The 24,840-nt window shown below is 38.6% G+C and overlaps 1 protein-coding gene across 31 annotated transcripts in view; it reads right to left on the reverse strand.

The window, feature by feature from the left end:
• Positions 1-19,110: 19,110 nt before the first annotated feature.
• The window catches only part of EPB41L3 (erythrocyte membrane protein band 4.1 like 3), a 236,889-nt gene continuing 231,159 nt past the window's right edge, over positions 19,111-24,840 (reverse strand). For 28 of the 31 annotated variants that reach the window (XM_074340294.1, XM_074340302.1, XM_074340307.1 and 25 more), the window contains 5 exons: positions 24,366-24,497; positions 23,769-23,867; positions 22,244-22,324; positions 21,854-21,970; positions 19,111-20,234 (listed from right to left, as the gene is read on the reverse strand). In XM_074340294.1, the coding sequence (XP_074196395.1) occupies positions 21,860-21,970; positions 22,244-22,324; positions 23,769-23,867; positions 24,366-24,497 (423 nt within the window). In that variant the 3' untranslated portion in view covers positions 19,111-20,234; positions 21,854-21,859. The remainder of the gene's footprint in view (positions 20,235-21,853; positions 21,971-22,243; positions 22,325-23,768; positions 23,868-24,365; positions 24,498-24,840) is intronic. The other 3 variants (XM_074340317.1, XM_074340296.1, XM_074340297.1) reach the window with 2 other exon arrangements.

Genomic DNA, 24,840 nt, shown 5'->3' on the forward strand with positions numbered 1-24,840 from the left:
GTGAAAAATGATTTTCCTAATCTATCATTAGTCTAGTGACTTTATGTTATCTCTTTTCAACAAAAGTTTTAAATATTCCATAGTCTCTCTCTCTCTTTTTTAATAGCTTCTGGATTTCCAGCCTTGAAAGATACGGTCTTCCTTGCTGCTGGATTGTATAGAGTTTCACAGAATTTCTTGTAATATTTTAATTATTTTATCAATTACAGTTAAATCTTTTGTACATCTGGAATGAATTTTTGCGTATGCCTAAGTTGGAGGCTGACTTTCACTTTCTTCCAGAAAGGTAGCCGTTTATACCAGCACCATTTATTAAATAAACCATTTCTCCCACTGAACTAATTTTTTTCCACATACTGATTACCATTTACTGATGTGATGTTTTGCTCCTTATTCTGTTCCACTGATCTCTTTCCACTCTCACATCAGTTCCCTCTTGTCCTGATGTCAGTGGCTTTACTCTATGTGCTAATTCTCGGTCTGGTGCAGCCATAAGGTGCACTCTCGGATTTCCCTCAGGAAGAACGTGCCCATCAGCTGTGAGGAGCACAGCCAGCTGACAGCCTACAGTGTTGGAGCTGAGCAGCCCCCAGCTAATGAGCGACTCAGCAGAAGTACTAGGACCTGGCCTTTTCTGCCCAGTGTTGAACTCCTCCAATGGCAAAGATTTTGTTGCAAAGCTCTCCACTGGGTTGGCTCAACTGTGTCACACCTGCATGGCAGTCAGAGGCAGTCAGAGATGTTATTTACCTTTTCCACAGTGTTGACATTTGCACCGAAGGTGCAGAAGCAATAGTGAATAAAACTGCTGGCCCTTTAGAGCAAATCCAGGTAGTGGGACAAAACTCTTCTAGCAGTTGTTTTCTAAAACACAATGCATTTGCAGTAAAAAATAAATAAATAAATAAAAATAAAAATAAATTGTCAGTTTCACCAAGAATGCCATTGATGAAGCAGTAAAAATTACTAATTTTATTTTATCTCAACCCTTGATATGTCTTTTAATATTTTGATGGTGAAATTTGAAGTATGTGAACAGTACTTCTGTTGCATATTAGTGTACAATGGTTGCCTTGAAGAAAAGCACCTGTGTGGCGATTTCGAGTTGACAAATAACTGAACTAGCTGGTTTATTTTATGGGGTATGATTGACTGAGAAACGAACCGTAGTTATTCAGATTTAGGTGTTTGTCTCAAAAGTAAATGAAAAGAGCTTGGCACTTCAAGAAAAATTACTTCAACTAAAATTAATTTTGAATATGGTGAAATTCAGTTTTCAAGTGAAAATTAGAATAATAAAAAGCTTGTCTTTGTCACTGTAAGCTTTTCAGCTTTCTAACCCATAAAGATTTTAAGTATCGTGACAGTGGTTATCCTAATGAATGAGATTTTTTGGTATTGTATAATGAATTATCTGTATAATTCAGTGAAGCAATATTTTTCAAATGACCAATGCATAATGTCTCAAAATCATAAGTGCAAGATACAAGCCAATGTCTCAGAGTATGAGAAGTAAGTTGATACCGTTTCAGATTCCACAACTATCACTTGTGGAGTTTTGTTGTCATAACAAGGAAGAATAACGTCCAAAATTTTGTGAAAATGCTATTAAAATACTCCTTCGTTTTCCAACTACGTATCTGTGTGAGATGTGATTTTCTTGATATACTTCAACCAAAATAACATATTACAACAGATTGAATGTAAAAGCAGGTATGAAAACTCAACTTTTTATCTAGACATTAAAGAAATTTCTAAAAATGTAAAACAATGCCACTGTTTCACTAAATCTTTTGGTCTTGGAAAGTAGAACTATTTTTTAAAAAATATGTCATTATGCTAACATATAATGAATTTATTATTTATAAATGAATAAATACATTTTTTGACATTTCTCCATTTAGTTTTCTAATATAAATATTGGTAGATATAACTGACATAAAACACCTCTCTTTGGGTCCTCAATTATTTTTAAGAATGTGAGAAGTTTCTGAAACTAAAACATTTGAGAATCACTAGCTAGGACTGACTCTGAACTTCATAAAACAGAACAAGTGTGGAAAGCTCCAACAGAAGCTTCAACAGCACTAGAAATATCGAAGATCTAGTATAGAACATAGAACTATAGAATTGTATGTGTTCACGCTACAGATCTTAAATCATGGCAGGCCGTGAAAACACTTTTTCAGAGCATTTAGAGAACTATTTCAGAACTAAACATAGGGAATATTCATTGCTATTGATCTGTTCCTTAAGTTATATAAATTAAAAAATAATTTAAAATATTTAATTAAAATGTTCTAAAATAAACTGCCAGAATGACATACTATGTGACAATATGCTATGTTACTCATAAATATGAATAAAACATAAGAACATCTTGTTAAAAAGGTATAGTCATTTGGAAGAACAGTTTTCTTTAAAAAAAATGTGCCAGAATGATAGGCATAGATGCACTAATTACTCCTTAGATGCTATAAAAGTGTTTTCAGAGTAAGTTTTCTTGTTATATATACTCTTCTAATCTACTACTTGTAGTAGGCGCTTATTTTTTTTAAATTTAAAGTCCCTGTAAGTTTGTGAATATGTAAATAACATGAACAGTGATTTGACAGGACAGTTGTTGAATATAAAGTCAGGCGCAATAATATAAGCATCTAAAAATAACCACTTACGTAAGCTTTATTCCAAACTCTAGTCTGCTATGAGTCTGCAGTTACAACTAGATTAGATTAGAAAATGGTTTTTGATCATTCTGTTTACTGTAAAAGGCAACAATATTTTACTGCAGTAAACTTATTATATAATTTTTAAGCATTTCCCCCATAGTATTAAATAAGATGTATATGGCAAATTTCCAAATGTTGTTATATTAGGTTGGTGCAAAAGTAATTGCGGTTTAAAAGGTTAAAAATAATTGCAAAAACTGCAATTACTTTTGCACCAACCTAATATAATTGCATCCAAAAAGTTGCATCTATTTCTCTTCTTCGAATTACCAATTAAGCTGATCTTTTGTGCCCTAAACAAGCAAGAAAAAATTAAATATATACAATATTAAGCAATTTTATTAAATATGATGTTTTCATATGTTGATCTCTTTGTTAACTTTTTGGGATTTTAATAGCCATCAAATTATATACATGTGGATGAATTAAATGATGTTAATATGGAACATGTAAATAGCTAAATATTGGCTTTTATAATGACCCAATAGACTGATGACATTTCCTTTTGAATTTACTCTATATTGTCTTTGTAAGTTTCTCTTTAGTCATTGGAAATAACATGAATATAATATGGAATAAAAGTTTTCCAATATAGTGAGATTTTGTATTTTTTGACCATATTTCATCCAAAGAATCAAATCAGATATTGAATGTTTACTAACTTATTTTTATAATCACTCCCTGTAGCAGAGAGGCTAGTTAACTCTCCTCATTTAGGAGAGAAAAACCAGAGTTTATAAAACAGTCTATACATATTTCACATTTATGAAATGAGCTTATTGCTGTGGTAGGTATCAAAGTACATCCTGAATACATGAGCCCAATCTGCACAAAACTTAGATCTAGCTGAGCAGTAGATAAAAAACATAGAATCAAAGAATAAAGATGACATACATTTTAAATCACTTGGTTCTGGTTAGAATTCAGACAAGAAAGAACTCAATTTAGACTATTTGAAATTGTTGAATAAGCTTTACAGAAAAGGAGTCTGAGTTCTACAAACATTTATTAAATGTGTCAGGGCATGAAAATTTTGAGGTAGATAGGATATCATCTCTGACCACTAGAGTCTGGTAGGAAAGAAAGACACAAAGCAATGCCTTCAGTAGGATGTTGTATGTCTAACAGTAGAAGAATGCAAAGGGACAGTTTGTGTGGATTATTTGCAGTGACAGTTGGCCATGATGCCTGCATTGAGCCCTGAGGAATGAATAAAAGTTAAGCCATTAAAAAAAAATGGGACAGAGGCTCCAGGCAGAGGGAGCAGCATGAATAAAATCACAGAAGTATGAGATGGTAATCAGTATGTAGAGAACAATAAATTAGTTATTATAGAGTAAATGCAGGCAAAGTGTGGGGCCAGGTTTAAATCTTATTATGCAGATAGGTGGTCATGGGCTGTGGATCAGTGAGGAGCTGGTATCAAGTTGGAGATGAATCTGGGTCAGAGCTGGGGGACCCAGACTTTGGAGAATGGGGAACTCTTGGTGTCCTAACCTCTCCTTCACCCAGTCACATACTGTACTCACATCTATATAATATCCTATTAGACCACATCTACAGCATTTCAAAGGCCAAATGTTAGATCAACACATTTATAGTGGTCACTAATTGCATAGAATATGATTTTCTCCTTATTGGTCTTACCCTTTCAGGCGCAGGTTTAAATCCACACCCTGTCCCATTCCATACTGCAGCATCTCCCACAAGAAAATCAGCGTGATAGAGACGGTTGTCTTCTAAATTTGTCAAGTAGGCCTTGATAACACCCTGTTTTAATTTGGAGAGCTGGGGATACAGAAAGTCAAAGCTACTTCTTCTTGATAAATGTATGTGAAGATTCTATTTGGGAAGGAAGATGCTCATATAAATTCTGCTGTGATTATCAAATTTTCCGGGATTTTGTTTCTGAAAAGGAGAAGAGGCCCTTTCAAATGCACTCCATGCCTTCATGGTCAGGACATTAGCTGTTGTTCTAGTCATGGTGAAAGAAAGAAGGTGAAAAGTAGGGAGGTCTAAATCTCAACAGTATTGAAGACATTCTGCCATTCTGAACACATGCAGGTGACTTGGAGTTACCACTCCTGAATGCAGGGAGGCTGTTGGCATTGCACTCTCTGTAATTAGACGAAAACATTAGATTCTAGATGATGACTAGAAGTGTGGTCCCCTCCAAAGTCTCCAAAAGTTTCTAGGGAAAAGTAGGAGCTGGTGGTGTCTAAGCTGAGAACTGATGAAAGACAGCACACCTCATGGAGGAGCAGGGAAGTCAGGATTATTAAAGGCTCAGCAACAGTAACTCTGAAACATTGAGGGTGGTCTCAGATCATATATAAAATCTAAGTCAAGATTCTTAATTCCACCAAGACCTTGATCTATATAGATAGGGCACGCAGTGATATTGAAATTGGACTTCAGTGTTCAGATGTTGGACCATATTGGAAGAACTGGGAGGAGAATGATGTCTCCATGGGTCCTGCAGGTGTAGAGCTGGTTGGATTCTCTCCACAATACCCCAATGTCCTTGATACATCTCAGGTGGGCCTTCATTCCTATCCAGGAACCAGGATCCAATCTCATCCCACTTCACTCATTTCAATGGTTTAACATACATATGTGTGTCAGGCTTTGTGCTAGCTCCTACTGCAAAATATACTTGTAATATAGTTTGTGTCTTCTCTGAAGTGACCGGGGAACCACGACTGATGCTACTAAGGGAATTGGAGCAGAAAGGTGAGTCCTGGGAAGGAATTTGCTTACTTTGAAAAGAGGTATTTCAAACAAGATCTTGGCTGTCTTTATTTGGGTGAACTTGCCAAGATGTGGATTTGAGGCTTCCCTAGTACTGGGCAGCTATGGTGACATCTCATAGTCCAGTCCTAGGGCCATAGCCTAATGTTGAACCCTGGTGATTGAACCTTGAGGTGTGCTCATGAATATTTGGGTTTCTGTTAGGTTGGTGCAAAAGTAATTGCGGTTTTTGCGATTATTTTTAACCTTTTAAACCGCAATTACTTTTGTACCAACCTAATACTTGTGCTCTTCAAGATGTCATCAGAGTTGAGCCACACTTTTTTGAGTCGAGTCCCAAGCTACATTTTTACGGCAAATACGGCCGAATAGCTGATGCTGATGAAAAAAAACTCACCTTAAATTCATCAGAGAGGACTTGAAAAGTCTGAGATTTATGAAAGGCCAGGCTCCTCCCATTGCTCAGGCAGTTAGCTCAGTGTTCTGGTCTAAACATGCCTTGTCTATTTGACTGCTCAATACTTGAGGACAACTCCTCTGAAATCAACGAGGTAGCACACCCCAAAATAAATTCAAGGCATCTGACAAAACTGTCAAAAGCAGAGCAAAATGATCTCTGAAATGTAGCAGTGTCTTGCAACATTCCTGCAAATACACTGGGAAGTGAAATGTTACACAAATCTGGCAACAGTTAAATTTAGAATGCATGTGATATTTGCGTGGGCTAATCCCAGATTAGACAGAAAATGCTTAAGGAGGCTCTAAAATCCAGCACTAGTATTCTTTCTTTTTTGAGTTAGGAAAGGAATTATGCCACTATTTGGATTACCTTACATATACAAAATTATATATCCTTAAAATATAATAATATGCTGTTTGCATTTAGAATACAGTTTGGAAATGCACACAAATGTGTGTGTAAAAGGAATCAAAATCATAAATATTCAATTATCTAACTGTAGGTAAAATAAAGATGTTGATAGGTGGGCAACTAAATTAATTTTAATAGGTTAAACAGGAAAACAAAGAAAGACAATTGGGTCCCTACCTCATTCCCATAACTTTGTTCTTCAATCTACATTGTTTCTTTTTACCCTTCTCCTCTTACCTCACCCAATAGTATAGGTAGGGCAAGTGGGTTTTACATCCCTCAGTAACAGTGAATAAAAAGTATTTCCACTTTAAATTAATTAATATGCCACATCAATGCAGTGCTTTTCTTGTTATGAGTTAAACCCTAGTGTATTTGGCTGATGTGATGGGGAAACCCTTCATTCTACCATAATAGGAGGACATCTAAAAGCTGTTTGCTGCATGCAAACCAAAGCCTACATATTGTGCATGGCTGGAAACTGTATTTTTAGCAATAGGCTTAACAAAAGTAAGGTAAGGTTGGCTTCGTTAGTACCACTCATTTTTTAAAAATAAGGCAAAAAAGCAAAAGAATGAAACTAGATCACTATATGATACCATACACAAAAATTAGCTCAAAATCAATTATAGACTTGAATGTAAGACTTGAAACCATAAATCTCCTAGAAGAAAACATAGGTGCTAAACTACTTGACGTAGGTCTTGGTGGTGATTTTTAAAAAACTGACACCAAAAGCAAAAGCAACCAAAGCAAAAATAAACAATTGAGACTGTATAAAACTAGAAAGCTCTGCACAGCAAAGAAAACTACCAATGAAATGAAAAGGCAACCTACTGAATGGAAGAAAATATTTGCAAATCATATCTGGTAAGGGGTTAAATTTCAAAATTATAAGAAACTTGTACAACTTAATAGCAAAAAATTAAAAAATTAAAACAAAACACAAACAAAAACCCCAATCCAAATTAAAAGAAGGGCAGAAGATCTGAATACATGTTTTTCCAAAGAGGACATGCAGATGGCCAATAGACATATGAAAAGATGCTCAAAATCACTAGTCATCAGGGAAATGCAAATCAAAACCACAATGAGATATTGTGCCACATGTGTTAGAATGGCTATTATCAAAAAAGACAAGTAACAAGTGTTGGTGAGAATCAACTTGACCTGCAGCATATCCAAAGACTTTAAAACAAAGACTATAACAAGAGACAAGGAAGGACCCAGCAATCCCACTGCTGGGTATTAATCCAAACAAACCCAAAATGCTATGTCAAGGGGATGTGCTCATCCATATATTCATTGCAGCATTATTTATGTAAGTCAAGATATGAAGGCAATCTGGAAGTCCCTGGATGGATGAATGGATAAAGAAGAGATGGTAAATATATACAAGGGAATATTACTCAGCCATTAAAAAGAAGGAAGCTTTGCCATCTGTGACAACACGGATAGACCTAGAGGGTACTGTGCTGAGTGTAATAAGTTAGAAAGTAAAAGACAAATGTCATACAATTTCACTTGTAAGTGAATCTAAAGAACAAAATAAACGAACAAATGAAACAGAAACAAACTCATAGATACAGAGAACATTTTGATGGTTGCCACCTGGGAGGGGGGTTGGAGGTCGATGAAAAGGGGAAGGGATTAAGAAATTGGTTGTTACACTGTAGTCATGGGGACAGAGGGTATAGCATAAGGAATATAGCCAATAATATTGTAATAACAACTATGTACGGTATCAGATGGGTACTAGACCTATCAGGGTGGTAGATGGGAGAGGGATTGGGGACAGAGTGTAAAAGGTGAAGGGATTAAGAAATACAAGTTGGTAGTTACGAAATAGTCATGGGGATGTAAATTTTGGGGAATATAATCAATAAATGGTAATAACTATGTATAGTGCCGGGTGGTACTCGTCAGGGGGATCACTTTCTAAATTCTATAAATGTCTAACCACTACGCTATACACTTGAAACTAATATAAAGTAATATTGAATGTCAACTCTTATTGAAAAGTTTGAAAAGGCGGGAAAGATCAATAATACTGTGATAGCATGGTACAGTGTCAGATGGTTGCTGGATTTATCATGGTGATCACTTCTTTAGCACAAGGAAAATAATCAGTAATGTAATAACTCTGCATCATGCTAGGTGGGTACTGTTGAATAACAATGATGTACACTTGAAACTAATATAATATTGTATGTTAGCTATATTTTAATAAAAATCTTTTTTAAAAAAAGACAACAAAAAAGGAAGCACCACTGCATTTGTTTCCTTTGTATTTTGTAATTCAGCATATATTCTTTCAGAAGGGGAGGAAAATTTTTCACCCTTATTATCTTCTAATTCTAAAGTACAGGTATGCTTCAGTTCTTTAATATTTCATTTTCAAAAACTTATTATAAATTTAACCCAAAGGTGTTAAGATCTAGGACTTGGCTGGGACCTAGTATAATATCAAGTGGCAGAACTGATTCTAGATGGTAAAGAATGACCTTTTAGAAGTTTTGATGTTATTTAGAAGTGATAGCTTACATAGTAAATGCAGGGTTGGAATAACTGAGCTACAAAAACAAGGCTACTATTTGAATGAAAACAGTTGGGGTGTAAAAAGGCACACGTGTGTTATAATTTATTTGGATTATAAGTACTCATTGAAAATTACCTCCAACATATCCATGGACAATTTAAGCTATGCTTTAGCCTTGTTTAGGACATGTTCAGCCTATGAGGTAGCTCACCACCTCTCCCCACATAAGCCTTGAAGGTTACATTTATTTGTAGAAAGTCTGAAATGCAGAACATATGTTATCCTAAAAAACAAAATCACAGAAAAGTCCTTGAGCCACTAGGTAAGTCCACAGAACCCCACTTAACCTTTAGGGTGATTGCAGTGGAATCAAGTATTAAAAGTGATGTAAGACCTTACACCATCATCATGCAGAACAACATTCCTACGAAAACATTTTGTTGAGGGATGCCAGGAGCACTCTGTGCCTGTGACAATGAGAGTGGAGAGCCCCTTGTGCTAGACCAGCTGGGGGTGGGAGCAAGAATCCCTCCTAGGACAAGACCAAAAGATTGGGGCCCAGGGGTTAGGACACGGTGCCTCTTACCTTCAAAGGGTTTAAATTTGCTTCTGGGCTCAATGAGAAAGAGGCCTACACTAAATGTGGATTGTCTACTTGGGATGGGGAGAGGAGGAGGCAGCACAGATTTGCTATTCTTGGGCAAAAACATATAGAGTCTGAGTGTCATAACTATGAAACTGGCTTATATACTTATATAGCTTATAACGTGTCAGGTACTATTTGAATTGCTTTATATTTAATTAATTCTCACAGCATATTAAATTGTGGTTTCTGTAGGTCAGAATTGATCAAATATTGTCATTTTGGCATGGTTCTAACTACCACTCTACAGATTCTCCCACCTTACAGATTTGAAAGAAAGACATAAATAACATTCCCAATGTCACAAAGCTAATGAGTGGCTATACAGATCAAGTGTTCTTGCAGGAATAAATGGTACTCAAATGGAGATGATTGAAGACATTTAATGAAAGACTGGGTTAAGGGAAACAAACAAGGATGGAGAAGCTTCCTGAAAAACCACCCTAGAGAATGGTGGTGGGCACCTCGAGACACTAGAGCAATAAGCAAACAGTTGAGCAAAATATCAAAGGTGTGTGTGCGTGTGTGTGTGTGTGTGTGTGTGTACACACGTCTGGGGTGAAGGCTAGATGCCACTATTTCTTGAAGATGGCCTTATAAATGGTGCTTGTATTTTTCTTTTTTCATAACTAAAAGGGTTGAAGTCAGGTGTTTATTCTTTTTAATATACAGTGCCTGTCAAAAGCCTCTGTAGGAGTGATTCCGGGCATAGCAGGGGCATTTCATGGACCATTGCAATGGAATGACAGCTGTATTAGTCATGAGTTCTTAAATCACATCCATTTATCACCAACCCTTAATTAATGGGTATCCAACTGACCAGCACACACCTGAACTTCGGTCTCCCCTTCATCTCCTGCTCTCTGCCAACTCACGTTTAGAAGGAAAGGGGAATGAATAGGCCGACATGTTAATATCAGGGTGTCATGCAGGGTCTTTTGTTCCTCTCTCGGCGGGTGGACACAGAATATGGTGAGGCCAAAAAGGAACACCCACGGAGCCATAGATAGGGGAGTCATACCACTATATTCTCGCTGGCGGCTGGGTTGGAGACACAGGAAACAGGAGCCGCACGATCTGCAACCTACTGTCTGCTTCTCTGCCAACCCACCCCACTTGCTAGCTGCAGTCCTCCATCTGCTTCTCTGCCAACCCCCTAGCGTAGCCACGGCAGTTATATTAGTGGCTAATGGCTAACCGGTAACAGGTGATGACCACCCAGCCACAGCTGATGGCCATCTGACTGCAGCTGATGGCCATCTAATAACTGAGCCAGCACCTTTCCATGTGAGGCTAAGGGCCTGGAAACTGCTCTCTGGGACTCCGTCCTCACACAGGGTTTTAAAACGCTGCCTATTCCCAGAGCAGAAAGTCCTCAGGAGGTAGGTGGACTTTGCCAGTTAAGCCTGACTCTCTCTCAATCCTTCTTCTTCATACCCTTTGTGCTGTTCCGACCCGCAACATTCATATGCTCAGAGCTGTGACTGTCACCTCACCCTGGGCTCACTGCAGCCTCTGAGATTCCTGCCAGGTAACTCCAGGGGCAGACCCTGGCTGTGCTGGCTGGTTCCTCCTGTTCCCAGTTGCCCTGGATCCCAATGTGCCCACCTTTCTCCACTGACTCCCACCCCATGACACTAATAGGTGGAAAACTGTGCCTTTCACAGAAATGACTAGAAATCTGAGAAATGATTCCTATAGAGGGAAGCCAGGTGGCCATACCCTCAAAGTCCGAGCATGTCTTTAACTGTAGGATAATTTCACCTATTTTAAAACCTGAGCATCCCAGTCAACACCAGTGATGTCCAAGGCTGGCCTGATTTCCCCAGATGCTCCTGATAATCCAAGTACTCTCCAAACTGTACACATGTGGGGTGAGGCCACGAGTCATGCCTCAAGTGGATCATTCCTATTTGTTTTTGCAGGAAACTCCCCTTCACCTTAAACCCACGTTTTTAAAATTTCAAAGTAACTAATATTTGCACAAAAAGTGCATTTTACATTACACTTTTATGAAAAACTTGCATAATAATCAGGTATTACAAGGAATTTGTTCTGAGAAGCAACTTTCAGACTCTCTTCTAAGGTCAGTACACAGTCATGTTCACTTCCTTCACCTTCTGTTTCCATAATACTGTAAAGTGAGAAGAAATATTATATAAAGACTGTGATACATGGAAAGATCCTGAAAGGGTGTTCTGAATGATCAAAGAAGAAATTATTCCTAGTATTATTGGCATTAAGTATATTACATGGTATTGTCTGTCTTTAAACATTGTTAAGTTATGTAGGCAATATATGGTATAAACTGTCACACTGCTCTGTCCCAACTATTTCTGGTAATTGAGAAGTTTCATACACACACAAAAAAATCTCCATTTAATTCTTAGTGCTATCTTTTCAAATACTTCAGATTATTCTCCTTGTACTTAGAGAAATTGCTCTTCTATTTTTAAACTTTCCTTACATGAAAAAATTGCCACTTATATGATATAAATCTAGAATTGTAAAACTGGGAGAACTACTTGATAAGAAATCTAGTCTAGCTCCAAACCTTCTTGCAGGATATCCTAAGCCACTCTGAAAGCTGACATTTGTTCTACTTTTTGTCTTTCCTTTACCATCTCTAAAGAAGAGATTCCCACTGCCTCTATCACTTGCTCCAAGTCATAAAAATCCTTCCTTTGCCTCCACCCTTCTCTTTACAATACTGAATTCAGACTTCAGACTCTGCTCCTTCTGGTGGCAGGAGTTGCAATCTGAAGCTGCAGGCAGCGCCCTTTGGGGACCCTCAGCCATCTGTACTGGCATTCTTACTCTCAGGATATTTTCCTATACCTCTGCTTGTCTCCATTTAATGCTCATTTAAGTTAATGTCCCCAGTTACCAGAGCAGGGGACAGAGCTGGCAGTATGTAGGTAGTTATTTGCAATCATAAGGTGAAAGACCTACGAATCATTCCTGGGGGAGAAGCTTCTATTTTCTGAGAGTCCTGCTCCTCACCCCTCACCATTTCCTTTGTCTGGTGAACATCCTTTAAGGATCAATTCCAATGTCACTTCTTCTATCCCACCTAGGAGAGGCGCATTCTTCCTGGGGCTCCTAATTTTCACTCTCCAGTCTTGCATCTCCCATCACATTTTATTGTATATTGATTTTTTTTGTCTGTCTACATACCTCCTTATGAACATTTTTATGAAGAGTGCCCATGATTGGTTCTTCTTCAGCGTAGTTTATTTTGAGCTTTTTGAAAAGCCTAGTGTCAGGCCTTTCTTGGGTGATTGCAACAAATGAATGCTGAAGCACTTTATGGAGCATTATAATATTTTTTATAATTGTTGGTGCCTCCTTGGAAACTTTCTACTTTCTGCCACTTTGGTTATACTTATCAGTGTTCACAAGGTGATTCCTGCTCTCCCTTTAAGATATAACTTCTTTTTCTGGAGCCATTGTTTCCATTCTGACCATTGGTATGACCAGTTGTTGCTTTCATCATTTTATCATCCTTGTTCTCTTCATGTTCCTGAGAATCACCCCATCTTATTTCAGGCTCCCAATATATAGGGAGATAACAGTATTTCTTGGGCTCACACAGCACTAGAAACATTCTATAAGTGACTTTTAGAATTAATCTCTACAATAATTTGTATGTAGATGAGTTAATTTCTTTTTATAGAAGATGAACACAGTAGGTCAAGAATTTCACCACCTAGTTCTTCTCAGTCCTAAAGCAGAGCCCTTTCCACTAGGCTAGTAATTCTCCAGACCAGTGGTGACAGCAACACTTGAGAACTTGCTAGAAATGCTAATTGTTGGGCCGTGCCCCAGACCTGCTGAATTAGAAATCCTGGGACGGGCCCAGGGTTTCAGCAAGCCCTCTATGTATTCTGATACATGTTCTGATTCATGTTCGATGCCCACTTCATGAGGCCAGTGATTCCCCACACTGACTGCATATTAGACTCATTTGTGATGTTTTTTAAAAAATAGTAATGCCTAGGTCCCGGGCCCAGACAAATTAGCTCAGAATCTCTGGAGGCTTAGGCTTCAGTATCTTTTAAAAAAATCCCCAGGTAATTATTCTAATTGCACCTAGGCTTAAAACCTATTGTTCTGGAAGATGCAGTCTACGCAGCCTGAGAATTTCTTGTTTCAGTCCTCAGTAGGCGCCCTGCAAAAAGGTACCTAACATGAACCTGGTCAAGCACACAAATGTTCTGTGGAATTTTGGAATGCTATTACTTATCAACTCTCTGTGTATTCACACAAAACATGTCTATGGAAATATAAAACCCCTATACAGAATATCATTATAGCCAACCCAAAAATATGTGCATGACTGAATAGATACACACCTTACCTAACAAGCAACGCAATAATCATAGGAATTTGCATGTTTAGGTTTTGGATTCAATGAACATCTACTACATGCTTAATATTGCTAGGAGTTGGATCCACAATGGTGGAGTAGACGAACGCTGTGCTTGCCTCATTCCGTGAATACATCAAATTACAACTGAATTATAGAACAATCAACCTGGAGAACCATCTGAAGTCTAGCCGAACAGAAGTTTTATAACTAATATAAAGAAGCTACATTGAGACTGGTAGGAGGGGTGGAGACGTGAAAAGGGCTTGTCTCATACCCACGTATCACAGTTGAAAATCAAGAGAAGGGACCCCAAACCTCACACCAGGCTCACCAGCCTGGAGTACTGGCGTTGGGAAGAGGAGCCCCCACAACTTTTGGTTGTGAAAAACAGTGGGGATTCTGACCATCTGGGTGGGATGGAAAGCTTCAGGAAACCCAGACATCCTCTTAAAGGGTCTGTGCACCAGTGGAGGAATGGTGACTTGCAGGGGCGTCAGAGACATATGGGGAGAGACTCAGTTGTGCAACTTCCAGGCAAGGACTGGAAGGACAGTCTTCATTTTCCCTGTGTGTGGTCCTTCTCCCATGCAGCCAGCAAGTGGGTGCCATCTTTCCTATGTTGAGCCCTCCCCCAGCCCCATGGCCAAATCTGAATCTGAATTGATCTGGTGAGCTCCGCTCACTCCACGCAGGTGACTCACTGAGACCCTGCCACATCCAACTCCTTACTGCAGGAGGATTTATCAGCGGCTGAACTGGCAGGTGGCAGCAGAGCAGTAGGCCTTGGAGTGACCTGGCTTTTTGTGGAGCTACCCCAAACCTGGTACTGGTGGCAGCCGTCCTTGGTTCACAACATGGCCTCTCCCATGTGCCTTCAGGTTTAGCGCAGGCAGTGACCAATTGTGGATTGCTTTGTAGCTCTACCCTGTAACTTCTGGCTGGTCACAGGCAGTGACTGAGCTCGCCCTACACTGGAGCCCCTCCCAAGAAGCCCCAGAACCAACATACTTGGAGGTTGGCTTCAGACCACAGCAGAGCACCATCCAGGTATCCCCACACGTGGCACCCAAAGGGCAGTCTCAACAGGCACCAGAGCCTGCTGGGTCAAATCCCACTCAGTGGGGTAAGCCCCCTGCACAGCAGCTCATAAGCTGTGGACGTAACCAAACCCCAGAATTAATTAGCCTGAAGGTCAATACCACCCACTGATGTGCCAATAGCAATCAAGGCTCAACTGTAACAGAAGGGCACAACCAACACAAGGGACACACCTGGAGCATCAGGCTCAGATGATCGGGGAGACTGTGCCACTGGGCCCCACAGGGCACCTCCTACATAAGGCCACCTGGCAAGACTAGGAGACATAGCAGATCTACCTAATACATAGAAACAAAGAGACATGCAAGAGATATAATGTTGTGTTAGCTATATTTTTTAAATAAAAATCTTAAATAAAAAGATAAAAACATTGCTAGGAATTGTACTAGCTGCTTCATATTCACTCTTGTCATTGACAATAGCTAAATTGTCACCACAGAAAAGTATGAACCACTTACATAAAGGTAATCATACATACACATTTTTTCCCCCTCTGAACAAAGTGAAAGTTGACCCTGACACAGGAAAGAATCGTAGCTACGGTAACTGACATCACTAGAATCATAACAAGAAAGATTTTGTAGCTTCTGAACTCTTTCCCCAAGCCGAGGGATATTTTTTCTCAAACAGAAGCAATTAGCTATTCCTGAAAAAAAACCTTTGAGTTCTTATATACAGAATAAGGGATGCACAGTGTTGGGGAGAGGAGAGAGGGAAAATTGTCATTACATCAAACTGCCACTGTATATTTTACAAAGAACTTTCTCATACGTTCCTACTTGGTCATATACTTTCTCATAGAACCAAAGGGTTTTCACCATAACTTTTGTAGTTGGTATAGTTCCCTTTTTCACCATGAATAAACTGAGGTTCCAAGTGTATAAGTCACTGGCTTAAGGTAATAAAACTTTTAAGTGGCAGGACACAGGACTGCTGAGTTCAGAGTTTATGTGTTTTGTTTTTTAAGGCTATGCTTGCTTAAAAAAATGGAGTAGTGACAGACAACTTTATGCAGAGGGAAGAGTTATGCAAACACAAAGAAACATTATATTTCAATTACACTGTGGTTAAGTTACCATTTTGCCGTATACTAAATACTACTGGTTCCCTTGAAAAGTAAATGCACTGCCCAAGCTGCTGGTGCACATCCAAGGCAAAGCTTATTCATCTGGAAAGATCTAGCATCAATTGCTCCTATAAATAACTTCATTATCTGTAACAGAAACTCATCCATCAGCATTCTAATTAGAATGTGACTAAGGAAGTCAGTATTTAATAAGGCGTTTCTAACATTTGGTGGTTGTAATAATGGCTTTGAAATTCCAGGAAAAAGTCAGTTTTCTAAATTTCTTCTCACTACGTATCTCTTACTCACTCTCCATTATTCTGTTCCTAGATAAAATTACTGGTATTATTCCTTATACTACTTTTTTAAAAAACATAATAATGGTGATAAACTTTGGAATAGAACTGCACAAAGAAGAAAAAAGTCATCATATGCTCTCCCTCAGAGAGAAATCACTGCTTCCATTTTGGTATACATCCTCTCAGGCATTTCCTGTGCATAAATAAGCATTTTTACCAATTAGCATCATAATGTACATGTTCCCCAAGTTTGCACTTAACATATTAGGATTTCCTCTATCAGGTAATTCTGCATAACCCTTGTTTGTAAGCAATTTTGGATCCAGGTTCTAGACTCCATGTTGATTTTTTAAAAATAGCTAGGATTGATGTTGACTTAAATAGCGTTAATAGGTGTGCTAGAAAGAAGTTGACATAATGAAGGAAATAGATTATAGCAACTGTTTAAAAAAAATGGGTGGGGCATTCCTACAAGGTGTCTGACCCAACTCACCACTGTGCCCAAAAATGTGCTGTGAAATTTGAAAAGAGAAGGGGATGAAAAATTTTTCTGAGAGAATGAAACTGCATGAAATTCCCACATTGTCTTGATTGCATTTCTCTTGCTGGGGTAGTGGGTGTCTCAGCATCATTGTAGTTCCATCCTTTAATCCCAGTGCTATGGAAGGAGATGTGTCCACACAAACTGAGGCCTCACTACCCAGGCTGAGCTCCATTCGACCTCCACTGTAGGTAAAGCATTTCACCTGAATGAAGGCTATTATCTGGACTCAGCAATTCACTCTGACCCCAGAAAAACTATCACGTAGATTTGTTTAGGCTTGGTGACTCCATAACTAATGTTTTGCAGATCTCTCTGTTATTAACATGGAACTGCTGGTTACCAACAGCTTGGACCATATGCCTTTAGATTTGCAATTTGTTTTGCTCATTTGAGAGAACCCTAGACTTTTGTTTTCTTACAACACTGGGCCTGAATCTAAGAACAAATTGAGAAACAAGTGTTTCTTTAATGTGAGGGAAATAGCTAACTTAAGTGGAATTCTTCACCTTCTGAAAGTGTAGGTCTTTTTCACACCTACCGCAATGCTACATTTTTCTGAATCAGTAGTTATGGCTAAAAAGTGTTCTGAGATTACCTAAGAGTTTAGCAATAAGCATAAGCCAGTTTCATACATTAGTGGAATCAAGCTTTAAGACGTTGAGTTAGGGAATGTTAGCTAGGGCTTGACTAATCTCCAAATCTAAATTTTAAACTTATTGATGCTGTAAGCACAATCTGTGACTTGCTTCTAATCAACGGAATATGGCGAATGTGATGGGAAGCTACTCTCTTGATCATGTTGTCATCTGTGTCATCTGTCTTGCTAGGAGACACACTCTAGTCTCCCTCTCCATCACGGGCTTTGAAGAAGCAAGCTGCCAAAGGTCCTGCAACCACAAGAAAATACATTCTGCGAAAAGCTGGAGAGCTTGGAAGCTGGTTCTTCCCCAGTTGAACTTCCAGTTCCGATCCCAGCCCCAGCTGAGCCCTTGATTACAGAGGACACAGTAAAACCAGGCCTGGACCCGTAGAAACTGTGTGGTAATAAATGTGCATTGTTATAAGCTGCTAATTTTATACTAATTTGTTGTGTAGCAATTAAAAAGCAGCCGCAGCTTTTGGTATTAGAAGTGGGGCTCTGCTGTCACAAATACCCAATATGTATGTGGAAGTGGTTCTGGAACTTCCACATAGCAGTGAGTGGAAGATGGAAAAATTTTGAGGAGCTTAACAGGGAAGAAAAAGAAAGCTGAAAATGTACAACTTCCTTGATAATGTATAAAAATGAATGTGCACTTATTGCTGAGGACAAACACAAAAACACTAGTTTTGGTTTAAAACAGTGAACATGGGTACAACTTGATGGACACAAACTAAGCAGATCAGGTGAAGGCATCCTTGGGACGACACTTACCATTTTTGTATCAATAAAGTTAATTTTTCTCAACATGTTTTTGATTGGCTTCAAATGCAATTAAAATGATGCTTCAGTTCCTAAAATGAATACTTAGTATTGACAGTAAGGACAAGCTGATAACACCTTCAGAGATAAATGATAAGAGTTTAACTTCCTCATTGAGACCAAGATATATGGTCAAATCTAACAATTTTCTGAAAAAAATTTCATTTTTCACATTTAGTTAAAAAAAAAAAATCAGAAAGTTAGGTAAAGCATGACATGGTAGGAAAGGCCAGCAAGTACGTTTAGATTTTAGGTTGGCAGTGGTGACACTGGGTCTTATCTGATTCTTGGTTGCTGGCACATGAGGAGTTTGATGTGGATGAGCTGTGGGCACATGCCGCACGCACCTTCGCAGAACACTCCAGGTAATCTGTTCTGTTATGGAGCCGATGTGTGTGAGAGAGGTGGCTCTTTGGTAGATTAAAAGTACCCCGAAACACTGGTTTTATAGCAGAGCCTCTATTCTTACAAAAAAATCAAAACTTTAAAAGTGAGATTCTGTGATAACCACTTGTACTTTTTAAGGCCGTCGTAGGCAACCAAATGTTTATATATAGGTATTCTGTTCCCTGTCTCCAATACCTTGAGAGTCCACACACTGTATCACAGTATATACACTTTTTGTCCTGTAAAAAGACAGGCTATCACTACAATGCAGACAAATGAGGCCTCTGATGTCATGTAAATGTTACCTCTGGGCTAAACAAATACAATACTGAAATTATTACACAGCAAATTAGACTTTTAAACGCATTTACCATTTTTATTTCACTATGCAGAAACATACATTCACCATGGGCTCTGTGATGCAGTAGACAGTGTAATGGAGAATATATCTTTTTGAAGGCTATTTATAACTAAATTCTAAATAGTTTAATTACAGTGGAAATTCTGTACAGTTTAAGGCTTGGCTCTGAACTAGGTTGTAAATATGGACCAGATTTGGAAAAAACCACTTTCCAAGTAAAAGAAGAAAAATCAATTTCAAAATATAAGGAAGAAATGAAGAAAGGAAGAAAATAGAAACTCAACAGGTTTTTCTGGAGTGAAATCTCGTAATATTGTAAACTAACAAAAATACAGACTTCTTTCCAAAATAATGACAATTTACATATTTAGGACTTGTGAGGGAACTTTGGGAAGCTTTCAGATTGAATGCGGACCAAAGCGGACGACAAGGAAGAAATCACATTAATATGCTAAAATCAGTGCTACCTTATAATGAATTAAATTAGATACACAAAGCAGGATCGTAAGCATTAAATATTTCCAGAGGATCAGAGAGTCATTACTGTTTTATGGGTGAGGAGTAATAAAACCAGATGAAACAAGTACAAGATTCAAGTTGTTTACTGAATAAACTCGGATATTGGCACATCTAATCTGGGATAAACCTGACACATCGACCTAGACAGCTTCTAGCATTTTAGGGTAATCTTCATTTATCTGTAAACAAAAGATTTGTCACCTAAGAAATTGCAATTTTCTTTAGACTTTAATAATAATAAACTATGAAAGGCATGGATTGTTTATGTGTTACATGAGATCACGGTTTATATTGTTGGTTATGAACGTGCAGGTGTAGCTGAAAACTTAGACACTTTGTGAAAATTAAAAATGCTGCTCTTTTGTAATTTTATCGTTGCTTCATGCAGTATCAGTTTAGTGATGTTGATTTGGATTGCTTTATTATGGGAAGATCTCACTGCCAGTGTCTATTAATGGTCAAGGTCAGTTCTTCTGGACTGAAAATTTCCACCGGCAGATACAAGTCAGTTGGGTTAGAAGAGGGAATTCCATATAGGCTCTGGTTTTCCCAATGGTTTGCATGACCGGATTCCTGTGCAGGCTAAGTTATTCCTGTAGAAAAGAGATTTGCTCAGTTACTCATTTGAAAACATCTGAGAGTTTTCATCAGATCAAGGTCACAAGAAAAGTATCTTGCAGGTTATAGTCTCTTCTCTTTTTGACAAGATACTGTAAAATACCAGTGTAAGTCACTGACATGCTTTTTCTTAATTACAACATCACCCAAGTGGCTGAAGTTCACTGGAAAAAACTATTTTTTGCTTTCTCTCTTCCAAATTACATTATAAATTTGCATATGAGCGATTATTATAATATTTTTCTTTAAGAGAAGCCGTTCATCAATCTGTTTTTAAACCAAAGTTAGAGAACTAACTTCTTTCATTCACATATGCAAAGTGTCACACAGCCATGTGTGCCAGTAGCTCATTCAGCATTCAAAGCCCCCCAGGGATGCTCAGGGCCCCATGAGTTCTGCAGGGCAGGTTAGTACGCATGACAAGTGTATGCACACAGAGAATATGCTGCCCACTCGCGATGCTGGCCAAACAGCAGCTGGAAAGGCATGCGCTTCCTGAAGGAAAGGGGGGCCACAGGGCTGCATTTTTACCTCCTTTTGAGATACAATGCTACACAGAGAAGGAAAAAAATCAACCCAAAGAATACAGAAAATATAACACATCCAAAATGAAAGTGGGTGCTCAGGTTTTCAAATTAAAAAACAAAAAGCAAAACAAAAGCATAAACAGGCTATAACTACGGTTTCCAGGCAGGAATTCCCGCCCATTCTCAGGAACTATTTTTGCTTTCCCGTTCCCGAATCCCGAGAAAAGTTGGTTGGGAAATCGGGAAAATCAGCTCCTTGAACTCAGTAATACCCATAAGGGGAAATAAACGTACTACTCACAATGTATCTCTTAGACATTTTTCCTATTTATCGCTAGGGTTTCCGGGCAGGAATTCCTGCCCATTCTCGGGAATTTTTTTTTTACTTTTCCGTTCCTTAATCCTGAGAAAAGTTGGTCGGGAAATCGGGAAAATTGGCTCCTTGAACCCAGGTTGTTGGTAGTATTGGCCGTTAATGATTCTTCATGGAGAACAGAAAACAGTTTGTATCTCGGGATTCGGGAATGGGAAGGCGAAATGAATTCCTGAGAACGGGCGGGAATTCCCACCTGGAAACCCTAGATATAACCAAACACAGTTGAAGAGAAAGCTTATAATGAGATAATGTTGCCATCAAAAAGAGAAAGAGGTATATTTTGTTTCCCTAGTATTTGGAACACACGAATTGTACCTTTCAAAACAAAACTGCCTTAGTTCTGATTAGGCCATATGGCAAGTAAAATCAAATTTAACTTTTCAAATTTGGTTAATGAAAAGAATACAGGGCATGGATTAAAAGGGAACACCATTGAGACCACGCAAGCAAAGCCCCTGCTTTTCCTTTGTCCTCTAGCTGGCAATGTATGCAAAAAGTCTACAGGATGGAACCTCCAAAACTGAAACAAACCTGCCCCTGCCAACCAGTCCTCCATCCTCTTGGTAACCAGCTCTGCAAATGCCAGTGAGAGAAAAAACGAAAGGGAGGAGTCAGGTGAAGGATGAGAGGGAAGCACCCCATGCTGCATGCCAGCCAATGCCAAGCCTAGAGAATCAGCATCACCTCTTACCTGGGGTCAATCCTCTCCATCTTCCGGTGTGATTTCTGTCTCTTTATGGACCACTACTTTGGTCACTGACATGTCAGGGTGCTGCTCTTTGGCCTCTTTAATTGCCTGAGCCAGCGCCTATCCCCAGGAAATCACAGAAGGGCAAAGACAAAAAGGAGGTGGAACATGCATGATCAGTAGCAAGGTGGAGACTTATGAGCTAGATCTATATACACAATTTACAAATGAGGTACAATGATTGCAAAAGGAATCGTACATTGTATATTAGAAAGTAAATTCAGAAAACTGCTTCGATTACATGCTGAACTAGAAGAGCAGCACTGGGAAGAGAAGGGCCAACAAGTGTTTCTCTGTCTCTCTGGCGGGTATTTCCCATGTCACACACACTACCTGGTCATGGTCAATGTCCGCATCGCCTGTGATGACTATTCGCTTCTCAATTCTTGTCTCCGAAATGCCTCCTTTCACAGTCTGAAAGGAACAGACAAGCGTTATGGATTTGCCCACTTGGAGAAACAACCACTGTTCAATGGGGGAAACGGCAGAAAGATACTGACAGTTTTAAGTAACATATTCATTTTCCTTTTCCCTAATTTTTCAGTTACAGTTGACATACCATGTTACTGTATTTTGCTGTGTGTAATGTGCACTTTTTTGCCCAAGTATGTGAGGGAAAAATAAGGATGCATATTATACATGGGAAGTACTAATTCTGTATCTAAGTAAATGTTTTTAATTCTTTTATTTATGCTTATGAGTTAAAAGTGTAACTCTAGAAATCAATAACGATAGCTGTACGCAAAGTAATACCCTGGAATGTGATAACTGGTTTTGTTGAATTTAAGATGAACTTGCAATGATGAAGGCCTTCTATGATGCATAAATATCATCGTAAATTTGTTACTGGTACATAAAATTTCTTGTACCTTGTATCTGTTCTTGTGTTTTGTAATTATTTGTTACATAAAATTTCTTGTACCATTAATAGGTTAAAAAATAAATGCTAAAATCCTTTATCATACAAAAAACAAGTACCTAAATATAAACAAATAAAAATTTGAATTAAAACATTTAAATGAAAGATTTTTTCCTTGAAAGTTGGGCCAAAAATGTGGGTGCGCATCATATTAATACATGGGAGTGCATTATACACAGCAAAATGTGGTATATTAGTTTCAGGTGTACAACATAGTGATTAGACATTTCTGTAACTTAAGAAATGATCACCCCAGGGGCGGCCAGGTAGCTCAGTTGGTTAGAGCGCGGTGCTCTTAACAAGGTTACCAGTTCGATCCCCATATGGGCCACTGTGAGCTGCGCCCTCCACAACTAGATTGAAACAACTACTTGACTTGGAGTTGATGGGTCCTGGAAAAACATACTTAAATAAATAAGAGTTAAAATAAAAAAGAAATGACCACCCCAATAAGTCTAGTGCTCACCTGACACCATACATAGTCACTACAATGTCATTCACTCTTTGAAAAACAAAGAAATTATGATCTGCTTACCCTGTGGAATATTGGACTTCTATTGAAAAATGATGCTGGAATGTAAGAGTTAATGATATGGAAATACATTCTCAATACATTAAATTAAAAAGAAGAAAAGAAAATTGAAACAGAATTCTACGGCAGTTAAATTGCTAATTTAAGAAGTGAGGGTAGAAGGGAGTCCTTTTGGATATGGCTGACCAGCGTTTCTGGAACATCTACCATATGCCAAGCATTAGAGTTAAGTGTTAAGCAAAGGGTATCAGAATGTATATTCCTAAATAGAAAGCAGCACGAGGATAGATGCACCATGAATGGAGTAGCTGTGAAAGCTCCAATGCAGCTGATAGTCACAGAATTACTTGTTTATGCAGCCCCACCTGGCAGAAGGCCTTACTTTCATCAGTTCCCACTCCACTTACTTTGGTGATGTGGGTGGTAGTTGTGGTACTGGTAGTTTCGGATGTGATCGTCTGTGCACTCATTAGCACACCCGGCTCCAAATCAGCACCAGGATCAACCTAAGCAAGCAAAGGAATAGAAACCACACTCAAATATTTACATTACCTCTTCAGATGTTTGCTGTTAATTTAGGGCATCACAATGATTTAGGTATTTCCTACAATCACTGCGCTATTCAATCAGCACCTGGGAGCTATCGCTATGAGTAAAGACTGAACAAAACACGGCCAGAGTTAACTGTCATTACTGAAACTGAGACTTTAGAAATGTTAGCAGTGGCTGGCTGAGCTAAGACTTTTCCTTATCTATGGCTAGGGAAATAGGTTTCTGAGCCTTTTACTACTTACTGAGATATACAAAGACTTGATTAAGCCACCTGCTACTCCATGATCAGTACTGAAATTACAATTATTGCATCACTCCTGATAGAGACAGTCTGGCTGCTGGGTCCTCTGCGTCTCACAAACTAAAACCCATGTAGTTAATACTTAAATGCACTAAGCCATTAAAGGGGTAAAACAAAGTGCCAGGGCTCTGGTCTTCACAGACTGTCTCACCTGTGATGATTCGTATGTTATGGTTTTGGTTTCTGTGTGAACAACTGGCAGCTCCTTGGTAGAAATGTCTAGCTTTACTCCTCCTGGTGAAACACTGTCAAAACTGATGGTTTCTGTCTTCACAATGGATGACTATACCAATGGGAAGTAGGGAGAACAGCTATTAGAGTTTGCATAACACACAGTTTTGGTTTTTGTTCTCCCCGCTTGGTGGATATATAAAAGTGCAGGTTAGTATGAAATAAATGTTTATATATTCCTTGAGGGATAAGTTGGAGAGTGAGGCACATAATAGATACATGTCCAACAGTATCCCAGAATGCCATAGTGTTTTTATATGGAATGTTCCAGGCAAATGAAAACATTCTGAAGGAAATAAACTATTTTACGTTCCTTCCTCTATCTCACAAACTAATCTTAATAGATTAAAAATCATAAATAAGCCTTTTGTTTAATAACTTCTTAGAAAGAAGAA

The sequence above is a fragment of the Rhinolophus sinicus genome, linkage group LG09 (genome assembly GCF_036562045.2).
Source record: "Rhinolophus sinicus isolate RSC01 linkage group LG09, ASM3656204v1, whole genome shotgun sequence".
Taxonomy (NCBI): domain Eukaryota; kingdom Metazoa; phylum Chordata; class Mammalia; order Chiroptera; family Rhinolophidae; genus Rhinolophus; species Rhinolophus sinicus.